Below are 14239 nucleotides of genomic sequence, written 5' to 3'. Positions count from 1 at the left end.
GGCAGTTCTGAAGCCGGATTGATGGTCATGGAGAGAGCCAACAGAGTCAGAATGAAGTTTAAGCTAAGAGATGGCAAGCTTTTCCAGGAGTTTACCCAAAAAGGAAGTAATAGAATTTGGGCGATAGTTAGCCGGACAAGAAGGATCAGCTGTGGGTTTCTTGAGGAGAGGATGCACAAGGGAGTGATTCATAGGGAGGGGAAAGATCCATAGGCAAAGGAGAGGTTGCAGAAATTGGCAAGGGCCAGAGCGAGGGCATCAATGTGGTCCTTAATAGTTTTAGAGGAACAGGGATGGACCTGTTTTGATGAGGCTTTCATAGATCAGACTTGTCTAGCGACCTCATCAGGGGAGAAAAGAGGAAATGGGGGGGTATCTGAGGGGGGTCAACAAGCAGAGAAGGAGAGGGGAGAGGAGCTGGAGAGGAGGAGATTGTAGACAAGATGTCCTGGGTTTTAGAGATAAAGTGTGAGGCAAGGTCATGGCAAAGAGCCTGAGAGGTGAGAGGAGGGGTGGATACTGCAGCAGGGTTGTCCAGGTCCTTGCAGATTTTAAAGAGTTTGGCTGATTTGTTAGATACCGCAGAGACACGGCTTGAATATGGACTTGCTTCTTCGCACCTACCGAGAGTCGGTATTGCTTTTCATGATGATCCTCCCTCGCTATCTTGTGCAATTTCCTGATAGATAGATAGATAGACTACGGCTGAATCGGTTACCCTCTGCCGAGATTTTGGCTAGTAGACAGCACTTTAGAGCGATCAGAAGGGCTTGTGAGCTGTGCAATCTCTGTGTTAACCAAACTCTATACCACATCTCGAGTGTGCTGGAACTATAGCTCGAAGAATCCAAATAGTCTCTAGATTTGTGGAGCGATCGAGCTGGCTTGACTGCAGGGACTTTTGGCATCGTCTATCCTCGGGGCATGAAACCTTTATATCCTTGAAATTTTATAAATTACTTAAAATCTTGAAATTATACAAAGACTAGCCCCGGGGAATGGTGGGATGAAAATGGACATTTTGATCATTTTGTAAAAACTTTGAAAGAACTGCATTGTGAAATATTCTTGTAACTTTAAGAGAAAGGTGAAATGATTTTCTTCTTTTTTCTTCTTTTTAATTCTTTTATATGCTACATTGTTGTTTTGTGAAAAGTCACAATATTAATTAATATATATATATATATATATATATATATATATATATATATATATATATATATATGTTCAAAACATGTGAATCTATAAACGCATCAATAATGGCAAACAAAAAGGATTCCCAGCATGTCAATGGGGGTAAATTCTAAGCACGTGACTCAAAGAAAGTTAATCATTGTCAGGGGTGGACTGGGAAACAAAAGAGTTCCTGGAAATAATGCTCAAGGTGGCCCCATATTACACATTTTCAGCAAACCCAACCCTTTTCCTATGAGAAAATTTTGAAATAAAAAAAGGTTATCACACAAAAGAGGCCCCGGGTGGCTATAGGCCAGTCCACCCGTGATCATTGTGAGCAAATCAACTGTTACTTTATCAGAAATAGAACACTACTTCTATTCGGAGTCCCTTTTTCCTGGTTTTATTTCTTTCCTTCAAATGATCCTACCTATTCCAGCCTGAAGCTTTTAGAAGCTGTTAGTGGTAAGAAAGCAACATAAATAAATTGTTAATATAGTCAATGACTTGTGCTTTTTTTTTAAACAAAATATTGTTAGTGAATTTTAGAACAGTACATCTACTTGTTTATTCAGAAACTAGTCATGAAAAGTCATATGAGGTTGCAGTGGTTTCAGTCCTTCAAACCAGTAATGCAGTGTCAGGATTAACCAAAGTATTTAGAATATGTTGGGGAATGTCTGGAGCCGTACTGTTTTTAGGTCTTCAACCCCTGTAATATCAACTTATGTTTTAATCATCCCAACTCTGACTACAGGTGCTAGTATTTAAAGGTTGAAAGACTAGGAATAGCGTATATTATACCTGAATGTCTACAGCTTATTGGTAACTACCATTGCGTATAGCACTCTTCCACTTAGGAAGACACATAAGGAACCAATGAATTGCTCAGCTGGCATTGGAAATGTATCTTCACCACACCAATCAATTGCACATTCATTCAATTTTTGCTGTGCCAAACTCATACCGTCCTTCCTGACTCGCCTTGAAAGAAGTATTTGAGTATTTGCTTCAGCATAATCTTATGAATCTCAGGATGTGTGATGGTGTTCAGCTGCTGCCGCTTCTCAGGACTGGAGAATATAATACTCCCTAGCTTCTCCCGGTTTATCTCTCCACTTTCCAGTAGCACCTCATGCCCAAAGAGTTGGACTATCTGCCGGTGAGCTGAAGTGTTGGGTTGAACCACTGCCAAAACAGAAAACTCAAATGTTTAAAAGCAAACAGCAAACTGTGATAACAAATGTTCGTGGAAATATGGCACTTAATTCATTTCTAAGCATACGGCACTCACAGAATATATGCTATCGATAAAGTCAGCATAAAAAGGATTGGGCGGTTTATGTTGCATCAACTATTGTCACAAAAACCAAGTAGGCTCAGGCTCTATAGGAGACAGACACAGAAGATCAGAGTTTAAAATATACAGATTTATTTGGGATTGTTACTTTGTGGGGCAACTATGGAAAAATGCAACACAGGATGGTTGAATCCTGGGATATGTTGTTACTTTTCGGTCACTCACAGTTTTGGGTGTTTGAGTGTCCCTATATTGCGTTCTTGGCTCTCGGTTATGTAGATTCAGGTCCTCTGGCTGTCGTTCCTGACTCCTGGAAGACCTGTTGCCTGTGTATCGGGGCTACATGTGTGCCATCTCATTTGGCATGTACAATGGCGCAATTTAGGGCTAAGTGGCAGCTGGATAATCGCTAGGGCTTTCACGAAGGGGCTGACGACAGTCTGAGTTTTTTTTAAAGTCTGAGTCAGCATGCCTTCTCCACCTCCACTGATTTAGGGTCCTGGCTTTAGTTCCCAACAACTCATCCACATGTTCCTCCTCGAGCTGCAACTGTCTTGTGTCTCAGAGGACCTTTTTTGTAGCCCCTGCTCTTCCCCTTCCGAATCCTTGCTACTTGGTCATGTGCTGGTACCTCTATCCCCTGCTCCAGTATCACCTGCCTGTCTTCTCCTCTAACCTCCTCTCTGATAATCTTCGACTTCTCTCCAACTCCTCTTTTCACTGCCTCCTCAAAACACCACTATGTCTCTCTTCCAATGCCACCTTTAAATTGTTTCTGTTCACAATGCACCCCCTATCCTATGGCTCCTCCAATAACCTCATGAACTCACTCCTTGTCTCCTCAAAACACTTCCTCCTAACCACACACCTCCACCTCTCCAACCTCCTCCTGACACTCTCTTCCACCCCTATTTGTTCGCTGTATCCTCTAACCTTCTCAGGAACAACTTTCCCTGGATATCTCCTCTCACCTCCTCTACACCTCTTCCTCTCCTCCATTTTTTCTCACTCCAACCTCTTCCCTACCTTAGTTGTTTTCTTTCACCACTTTCTTCCTGGTCTCTACATCCTCTCTGGCCACTTCTCTCCATTCTTCATAATCATGCTTAGCCTCAATATCCTTCTGTCTTTGCCACTATGTCCAAAGCTCATTCTTTGTCTCCAAACATCCACATTTCTATCCAAATACCAGCTACTTGCATACAAGTCTGCCCTCATACCCAGGATAAGCCATCACTTCACTGCACTAACATGTTCAACTAAATCAGGCTTCACAATGGATTATTAGGGGGCCATTGTTCACAGCTTCCCTCCTGCCTCTGCTACTCCAACCCTCCCTGTATAAAGCACCGGTACAGAATTGCATGTTCTATCTACCTAGAGCAGGGCTGCTGCTTCTTTTTTTTAAAATTATTTAATTTGATATTGCTGAAAGAAAAACAGCCTTTCAAATATGATCACAATATATATAAAAGAAAAACATGTAACGTGTATATACATAATACATAGAAAAACATAAAAGCAATACAGGTAATTTCTTAACAACATAAATTAAGCTGATAAAACTAGTTTATCAATCTAAAAAATTTCAATTTTAGCATATACATTTCATTGTTGCAAGGGTCAGATTGCATCATAGCATACTAAAGAAAACACATCTCATTAAATCCCAATTGTTCATACAGTCAGATCTAAATAATAGTCACTTATTAATGGAAGCACATGAGCAATCCTTTGTATACAATGATCTAATTCATCTAGTTGCCAGTTGATATTTGTACTCTGGTAAGTTTATAGATTCCATACATGTAACCGTTGCTATATTTATCCTCGAACCCTGACACTCAAACAAAAAGTTCCACAGCATTTCTAAGTTCACTTAGCGGTAATCCTGCAGGAAGTGATAAAATTCTTAGTTCAAGCAGCATAGGGAATTCAGTAATAAGATGCTTTAATGTCTCTGGTATAGAAGGAGGAGCACAGAATTTGCATCGATTATCTTTAGTAAGTTGTTGTGTGTTCAATACCTCGTAGGTATGCCAAATATTCAGCCTCATATACAAATTCCTGTTATTCCAATCAGGAAAACGAGATATATAAGCTTCAATATTATGGAGGTTTTTTTCGGTCTAAGAGGATGTGATATGAATTGATGTAAAGAGGCACATCTACCCATAGTTTCTTGTCCAATCACAGAGCCAAAGTTTTTTCTTAGCTCTATCAGGGTCAGCTATCAGCAAACTAGATTAAATCCGCTCATGTTGCATGATTTCCTGAATTTTGGATCTCCAGCATTGCAATTTTTTATTCTTTGTCCTTAATACATATTTCGATACAGTACTTAGAATACCATATGGCTTGCCTGACATCAGATATTTTCTATACAATGATAAAAGTTTCCAAAACATATATTGCAAAAATGGAGAGCATTAACAGTTCATATTGGATCGAACATATAGAAGTTGACTGTAGCAAACATAAAATGGATTTCAAAAAGGCACCCTCAAGTCTTTTCCAATATAGCTCGGATATCCAGCTTCTAGTCTCAGCCCTGTAGATTCAAATCCGAGCAACCTTCTGTTTGAAGAAGGTTATAGCCGGACAGATCGAAAATGGATAATCTTAGATTGTGAAGTCGCAGTTTTTAATTTCCGCCTCATCTCAGTATGATAAGGGTTATCAGAGATCTGATTGCTAATAAGCAGTCTCAGATATCTGTACTCTTGTACTACTTCCAAGTTAATATCAGACAGAGTCAAATGCCGACCAAAAATCAATAAAGGCCATATAGACCGGTTGATTTTGTTGTTGTTCCTGTACTTTTATAGCCTGCAAGGTGTGGAGATTAATGGCAGTCCCCAGACCAGGCATGAATCCTGTTTGATTAGGGTCTCTTATATCAGAGGAATCTAGCCATTGAAAAAATTCTCGCAAAATGAGTTTGGAGAATAGTTTGCCCGGGGCATCTTAAAAGCACAATAGGCCTATAAATGGCAGGATTTGCCCGATGACCCTTTTTATAAATAGGTATAACAATGGCATTTTTCCAGGAAGGAGGTACTCGTAGGAAATGGATGGCCCGTCTAAAAATGGGCATTATAATTAGGGCCCATCCTACTGGATATTATTTTAGCATTAGATTAGCTAGACCATTAGGTACAGGAGTTCTAGAATTACTCAATTTGGAAATATAGAAGACAATATCATCAAAGTCAAACTATAGCTGACAGAGCAGGCATTCAATGATTTGTAGAAATGCTCCTAAGCTTCCTCATGAATGAAATTTATTCGGACAAATGGATGCGAGGATGAGAGTGCTCGATTCAAGAGACCCCATATCGCTGCTGAACCTTTAGACATCAACGACTTCATCATGTCTTCTAAATCATGCTGTAAAAGTAAAGCTTTACTGGCCTTTGGCCAATTTTTATAACAGAATGTAAGCGCTTTTATTCATAGGACCTAATTAGAGGAGGTAAGAGGGCCAGGTGTCTTTTCTCTGAACGAAAAATAGCTTTCCTCTCTGCCACTTCAGGATCGTAGGAGTGTTGAGTGGGTTGCCCATTTTCCAGTTTGGAGGTTACTTTCGTTTTAAAATCTGCATGACCCCCAAGTAGTATTGATCATCATAATTACTGGCAATACAATGTTTTAGTGTGTGACTAAGCTTGTTATCAAAAGCATGAAGGGTAGCAGGAGTCTCTGTGGGGGATATCACCACAAACGCAACCGTTTAACATAAACAGTTGACGTTTCTTCATAATCGAATTCCACCATAGAGCTAGGGGGCAAAGGGGCTCCGATGTCTGCTTGATACACTTGATATTAAAATCACCAACTAAAATGGTACGATCACATTGGCGGTCAGCAGCTATAAGGTCCAAAACCAATTCTAAATCTGAAATAAAGGACTCATCTGTGATTTGCAGATGGTTCCAATAAGCGTTAATTAACGCAAAGTTCTCAGTCTCAGATTTCAATTTAACCAATTGAAGAAAGGGATTGGGGGAGGCCCAAGGTTCAAGCGTGAGGTTCGAGGAGGTATTAATGGCAACTAATAACCCGGCCATAGGACGACCATGCACCGGAGTAATTTATGGAACTAAGGAAATAACGTGTTGGTCCCATACAGGAGGGATAGAAAGCCAAACCTCTTGGAGAGCTACAACGTCATATTTCAACAAAGGATTAGACTTGGAGGACGTTAAATGTTTAAATTCTCTATTATTCCAAGAGGCAAGGTTGAAAGAAATCGTACTAATGGGTGGTTAGGATGATTTTTTTAAAGTTCTTGTAAGTGTTGCTAGATCAGAAATGGATCTATTCTGACTACTATGTAGTGATAACCCTGCTTGGTGTTCATTACTAGAGTCTGTGGTGAAATTTAAATGGGCTCACTTTAAATTAGAAATTTACCGATGACAGAAGTCGATTGATTGATCGAGAGAAAACCCTGGTCATACAATGCAGAACAGGCTTGCCATAAGACATTTCTGACTAAACCCAGAGACATCCATAATTTGACTACTGAAAGATCATGGTCATGAATAAATTCCCACCTGATCTATATCTTTAGAAGACAATTCCTCCAGAAAAGGGACCTCACTAAATATATTCATAATATAATAACTATTCAGGTCGTAGGTCAGAAACGGATGTGCTCGACATTGTAAGATAAGTTGGAATCAATTAGTTTTAGCAGCTAAGGTTCTTACTTTGGATATAACATGGTTATAAGGTATAGGCAGTCAGGTTTGTGAAACTCATTTTCTTTGCTTAGAAGATTATATAAGGTCACTCCTGATTCTTTGTGCATCATCTCTAGGGGCCAATTTTGGTTGGTTGGGTTGAGAAAAATAACTTTTTAAGGATTGAGCAATTTGATCTCTACTATCTTCAAGCGTCATGAAACAAACTTGATCAAAGCTCAAATGCTGACCAGCAATTACTTTTTTCAGATCTGATGGGCAATTGGTAGTCATTGCGTTACTCACTAATAAAGTGCTTCCAACATCCTTGCCTTTTCTTTCAGCTAAGTTTGGAAGATGTGAGACTCCTTGAATTTCTGTCAGTCTCACCAGATCATCAAGGGGCTCATATGATGAGGGAGATTTATGTTGGTCATTCACTTGTCCAGATGAAAATTTCTTAGCAGCCGCTCTGTTATATTTTTTTACAATACCTTGGCTCGCTTGGCTCAACACAGGCTTAGGTAGTGCCACATTTTGAATAAAATCTTGTGAGCCACTCGGTTTGTTTCTGGCTCCAGTTTTTATGTTCTTTGTTATTTTTAACGCAAGATTGGCAGCTTAGTTCTGTTTTTATGTTTAAATATATCATAGGTAGTGGGAGGAATGACAACACTCTTTTGAGGAGCCAAGTGAGACTGCGCCAAGATCGCTGGATCCTCCTTCGTTGGGATTGAGATCAAGACGTGTTTCATTTTTTCCTTCCTTTTTTTAATGCATGGTTTATCATGAACACACTCAGGCTCGGAAAAGCAATTATCCGAGACCGCAATGGCTTTTAATATTTTCTCTTTGGTGGCTGAGGGGAATATAGCATCAGACACCTTTCCTGGTATATCTTTGGGAGCAGAAACTTGTTGCAAGGGCGCACAGTCCTTTGATTTTGTATTACTCGCACATACATGAGCAGTTAGATCATAACACATAAGAGCAGGGCCAATAGAGTCCTGCTGAAAGCTACGAAGGGTCTGATCACATAGAGTATTAGTAGTTTGTCGATTTCTAAGGTCAAATAGAAGTTCATATTGTGCATATAGTTTAGCGTCCAAAGTCTCATAAAGTTTGGTCAGAGAGAAAAGCACTACATTCATAGACCGTAAAGATATATCAATATTTACAGAGTGGTTCACATCAGCTGGAGCTGATATCGTAATGTTAGGATCAGACTTCCGCCTTGGTGTGGGATGATTGAAAGAAAGGGACACCGCTGAGGAATTATGATCTGCAGTTAAAAACATTACAGGCGATTGTGATAAATCACTTCTAGGACACTGTGATTTCTGGATCTAAAATGGCACATTTTAAGCTCTCTTGTTGATCACATGCCACAAGCACTGATGGTTTATGTGTCAGCCTTTCTTTGCTGATTTCCATCGTTATGGGCTCAATAATAGGGTCAGTCCTTCGTGCTCCGCCTTCATTGCATGAGGTGTGGGCTGTGCCCATCTGTACACTGGAACAGATGAAATCATTCGCCACCTCACTTGACTTTGTTTCACAGTACAAATTAGGAATTAATAAGGCGTCTGCAGGCAACAAAGAGTCAGTGGCCGTGTCGGTTAAATGAACACATACATTTGCAGTGCATTTCGGGGCGAGAACGCTTGATGTTGCGACTGACATAAGGAACGAACAGGCAGCACTTACCATGTTTGCTGATTTAGTGTCCATTGCACAGAGTTTCCGAATGTCAGACGTCAGGGGGCGAGCTCGAGCGTTCAAAGCTTGACTATTAGTGTGCAGCAGCTGAATAGTGCGCGACGTAGATTTCGGTGCAACAATGGCATTTTTTGTGAGAGCAACCATTTCGGGCCCTGAAGGCATGTTAGTTTTCAGTGTTTACAGTCTTCGCATGCGAGCTCAGTGGTATGGGCGGTCTCACTCTCGTACACAAGTTAGCAAAACAAGATTAAAAAAAGTTGAAGAAGAAAAATGTGGCCACACCCACTGGGCCACAACACAGTATTTACAAATATAAAAAGGAAAAAAAAAATAGAAAAATATTTCTACGCAACTCACAGAAGTATAAGCTATGGCTTCCGTCCCCCGTTTCCCGCTGCCAGCTGACAGCCGACAGCACTTCTCAAAGGCCCTTCCTCCAAATGCGTGCGGCTGTTAATATTGGTTTCTGGGAAGGGGGGTGAAGCCAAAGCCAAATATATCTAAAATAAAGGTAAAAGAAGGTAGTATAGTATTAGTAAAACGCTAATAAGCTAAGTATTGCAAAACTTGTATAAATGAATCAGTAAACACGCTGGAAGGATCCACAGCCGACAGCGCTTCTCAAAGGCACTTCCCTCCAAATGCGCATGCACCAAATGAGCGCGGCCGTTGTTAATATTGGTTTCTGGGAAGGGGGCAGAGCCAAAGCCAAATATATCAGGAAGTATTGCAAAACTTGTCTAAATGAATCAGTAAACAAGCTGGGAGCCTCCACAGCCGACAGCACTTCTAAAAGGCACTTCCGCCAAATGCGCACGCAGGGCTGCTTCCACGTAGCTTAGACTCTGCCGCCATTCATATATATTGTATTACTTATACAAGCTTAAACACAAGCAAAATCCAGCCTTCTCAATGGCCCCCATGGCCTTCACCCTCTACCCAAAGACACTGATGGGGGGGTCTTTGTCATGCTGTAAACAATAAATGTAAATATTTAACCAAGTAGCTATTCAAATTAGTGACCTATGCTCATAATTTGCTCTCCGATTTAAAAATGTAGGGGTTCAGCCCCAAAAGTCAGGTACAGTATCTTCAAAAAAGATCAAAAGAATTCCCCACCCCCTTATGATATTTTTGATAGGTCAAAGATCATCTGACAGCTTGGTAGTTTTGGTACGTAAACCCTTAGTAAGCATCTTCAATATAGGTGAATACATCCTTTAGAATCATTGTTGAACCACAGAGTGGCGATATGCAGACCAGCTCAGCCCTCCACATGTCCAACCCTCTTAATGATCACTACTATGTATAATCTACTTCTACTGTATAGTGCTCCATTGTTTCGTAGCTAGTGCTTTTTAAATACAAAACATAAATTACATGGTCTGTAAACCTGGTGATTCCAACTGGAAATATGGACCACAGAGGGGATTATTCATTATGTCAGATTCTCTTTAGATTGAGTGTTCAGTTATCTGAAAGTTGGAACTAGCAATATGTAATGCATTGTCTTGTTGACTGACACCTCAGTGCATTTTAAAATGGAATTGGAGCATTCTGTGTATTAGTCCCAACAGTTTCCTAAATTAAATATGTTCAGGGCATTGAACTGCAGTCTTCTTTCTAACAAGTTTTCCTTGAAGTAATGATCCATCTTCAAGCCTTTCTAGACGGTACTTTCATCTCCATGTAGCCTCTTATTTCAGGAGAGCTATCCTCATATTACATTTTGTTAATCTAGGGGTTTCTGTCTTAGATTTCTTAGACATTGCTCTTCTTCATATTAGCCGGAGTGATAGTGTCATATAGTGATATCAAGATTGCTTCTATCTGTGGCAGATGTTACCGAGATAATATTATCCTTAGCAATGCTAGCGGTAATGTGTCAGTGCCCAGCAGTGATAACGAGTCTGTCTCTATAATAAATCTGCTAGTAGTGATTCTTGTATCCTGGGAAATTCTGGATGAGATACTTTTACTTATTTGTATTAGTAGTGTAGTTCAAGTACCATTAAACACAACAGAGAATACTCAAGTCTCTAGAAGTGCCAGAAGGGGTCTCTAGGATAGGTATGGACATTGTAGGACCCCAGGAAACCTCCTAACTGGGAAATAAATACAATAAATACATACAAGCTATTGCAGACTACGCTACCCGATATCCCGAGTTCTTCCCCCTGAGAGCAAACACAACACAACAAATCCTGAAACACCTGCTCTCTTTCTTTTCCCAAGTAGGGTTTCCGAAAGAAATATTAACTGACCAGGGCTCTACTTTCATGAGTAAGCTTATGGTGGAAGTTAAACAACTGTAGCATATCACCACACTACGAACATCAGTGTATCATCCCCAGACAGATGGCTGTGTGGATAGATTTAATAAAACTCTAAAAACAATAGTTCGGAAGCTAGTGGAACAGGGTGGTAAGATCTGGGATCAGATGATACACTGGGCTTTGTTTGCAGTCAAGAAAACCCTTAAGGCATCTACAGGATTTTCCCCATTTGGATGAGAACCGTGGGACATTCTGGACATGCTGAGGGAAACATGAGAAGAAAGGGAAGAAGCCCCAATTCCACTCTCCCAAACTGAAGCTATGTTCAAAGAACATATGATGGCTGTTAGATCTTTGGTACAGACTCACATGGTTAAAGCACAAGAGCAGCAAAAGACTTCCTATGAGAAAAAGGTTTCTTCAATAATTTAAAACCGGCCAAAGGGAAAGCACTGGACCCATTGAGTAAAGACGAGGCCATGGTAACTAAGCAAGCACAAAAAGGGGGCAACATTGTTGTCATGGGCCGACGAGACTATATATCCATGGCAGAAAAATATCTTCAGGAACCAGGCTGCTCCGAGAAACTGAGTAGTAACTCCAGTAAGGAAATAGATTTTCAGGCCAAGGAACTTGTTACAAGATGCGGTAGGACAGGGTTACTGACTGATGACGAGATATTATTTCTAACATTTACATTTCCTAGGTTATCAACCATTTCTTTTCTGCCAAAGGTGCACAAGCAATTTGACTGAATACCTGAAGGAAAACCAATTGTGAGTGGGATGGAGTGGGCCACCGAGAATTTGATACCATTGTGCATAATGAAGAATTGAAGGTACCGTCCTATTTGCGAGACACAATGCATCTATTACAAATATTAGAACATTTTGAGTGGTGCGAGGACTTCAGATTTGTGACTTTAGATGTCAAGACGTTATATACTTCAATTAGGCATGACCTGGCCCTTGACACCATTGAGTACACATACCGCAAGAGATCGGCGTCATATCTAATGCACATGGTGATGCTGAAAGAGATCTTGAACTTTACACTAACAATGTATTTTTATTTGACAACAGTATATATAGGCAAACCAGGAGGGTAGCCATGGGGGCCAATTATGCTCCATCACTGGCAAACCTTTTCATGGGTTATTTTGAAGATAGACATGTGTCCATGTTTATAATGGTTTCTCTGCACGTATCCCATTTTGGGTACATTTTATAGATGATGTATTTGTGATCTGGAATTTGCACAACATTTAAACACCAATGATTTTGGAATATATTTCACGTGCAATAGTGATCCCAGAGGGATAGATTTCTTTGGACACACATTTCTATGTTGAAGGTTTGAGAATCATGCCGAAAAGGTGTCATAAGGCTAGTATCATCAAGAATATAACAAACAGGTGAATTTATAAGGGCAAAGAGAAATTGTACCACTACGGCAGATTATCTGAAGGAATGTGAAGTTCTTACTAAAAAGTTTTTGCAGCAAGATTTTGGAGAACAAGATGTAAGACAAGCTAGAGAGAGGGGGTTAGTGACCCGGAGAAGCAGCTTACCTAAACCAAAAGTGAGGGAATTGACAGCAGACAAGAATGAGGTGTGAATGATCAATAGGTATTCAAAAGAAAGTCATCTATTGTTTAAAAAATTCAAGAAATACCAGCATATTTTAACATTAGATGATGACCTAAGACATTACATTAAAGAAGGTCCAAATTTTGTTTTCAACAAAGCACCAATGTTAAAAACCATCTTTTTTTAGACCGATAAGGACACAGAGAACTTGGCTCAATCAAGATCTAACAGGCTTTCACAAGTGTGGCACATGCAACATGTGCCAAAATGTCAAAGAATTAAATATTGTGATCAATGTCGAAGAACCATCTGTAAACAAGGGCTTTGTGAACTGTAGATCCAAGTATGTAATATATGGAATTATTTGTATATGTCGATGCATCTATATAGATAGCGCCATTAGGGAGTTAGATGTGCGCATCAGAGAACATCTGAGGGCTTTAGGACAGGACGATGCAAGGTTTACATTACCTATACACTGGCAGAACAATCACCAGATGGGAGAGAAGATGGATATTACATTTGTGGGCCTCAAACACATATAGAGGAGTGGGGACAGACAGAAGATTCGGCATCAGACTGAATCAAGAATGATCTGCAAATACAGAACAATTGAATGAGGCTTAAATACGGATCATGAAATGGGTGTTTTCTTATGAGTGACAAAGCTTTGAGAACATTGCATGAAAACTAGCGGGGGCCCCAACTGAATCGGAGAAGATAAAGGGAGGTGAAGATGTAAATATGCTAGAGAATTGTACATTGCACACACAAGGTATAATAATTAGATTGCAAGAGTATGTTGTTGCCATCTCATGGTCACGGTTGTCCTGGTCTAGGTTTCTTTGTTAATTATTATTTTTTAACGAGCGTAAGTGAGAGGCTCACTGCTCTTATATGATACACACTATGAACATGAGTCAGTCAGAGAATTGGACTTTTCAAGGGACGTGTGTTGGGTCAGTCAGGCTATTGATGAAGCTGAAGCATAAAACACATTAACAAGGTATTACGTCATTTTCATTCCCTTTTTTAGGATGCTGCTTTGAGTTTTTGAAGTTGAACATTAACATAGATTAAGCTTTCAAAGGTTCAAGTGAGTAAGGCATAAGGATTTTTGATTTATTTGGGTCCAATCCTGTATAAGGTTAACAATTGATAAATATCAGTTTAGGTGAACACCAGGATATAGGAGTGCCATAAGAATTTCATTAGAATGCTGTTAATTCAAACAAGATTGCTAGTAAAAAGGCTGCGTAAATGTGGAAGGATTATATGTTCAGATTATTCGATTTTGATCGAATTTTCATTGATTGCACTGGGGAAGTGTGCGTCTATGCATTGACAACATTGATAAGATTCAACATTGGCAATAATGTTAAGATGAATCTTTCTTAATGTGTTGCTTTTGAGTGCCTTTATCACAATTTCACTAGCAAACTCACGTATATGGCACTACAGGTGTACGACCTGTCCAAGTGTGAACTG

General features: G+C 39.9%; 1 protein-coding gene across 2 annotated transcripts in view; it reads right to left on the bottom strand.

Annotated features, from left to right (window-relative positions):
* The window catches only part of DCAKD (dephospho-CoA kinase domain containing), a 196688-nt gene that overhangs the window by 78694 nt on the left and 103755 nt on the right, over window positions 1-14239 (bottom strand). For both annotated transcript variants that reach the window (XM_069634239.1, XM_069634240.1), the window contains exon 3: window positions 2161-2364. In XM_069634239.1, coding sequence (XP_069490340.1) covers window positions 2161-2364 — 204 coding nt within the window. The remainder of the gene's footprint in view (window positions 1-2160; window positions 2365-14239) is intronic.

Source organism: Ambystoma mexicanum, chromosome 13 (genome assembly GCF_040938575.1).
Source record: "Ambystoma mexicanum isolate Mex_15411 chromosome 13, UKY_AmexF1_1, whole genome shotgun sequence".
NCBI lineage: Eukaryota > Metazoa > Chordata > Amphibia > Caudata > Ambystomatidae > Ambystoma > Ambystoma mexicanum.
This window is presented reverse-complemented; position numbering and strand designations above follow the sequence as displayed.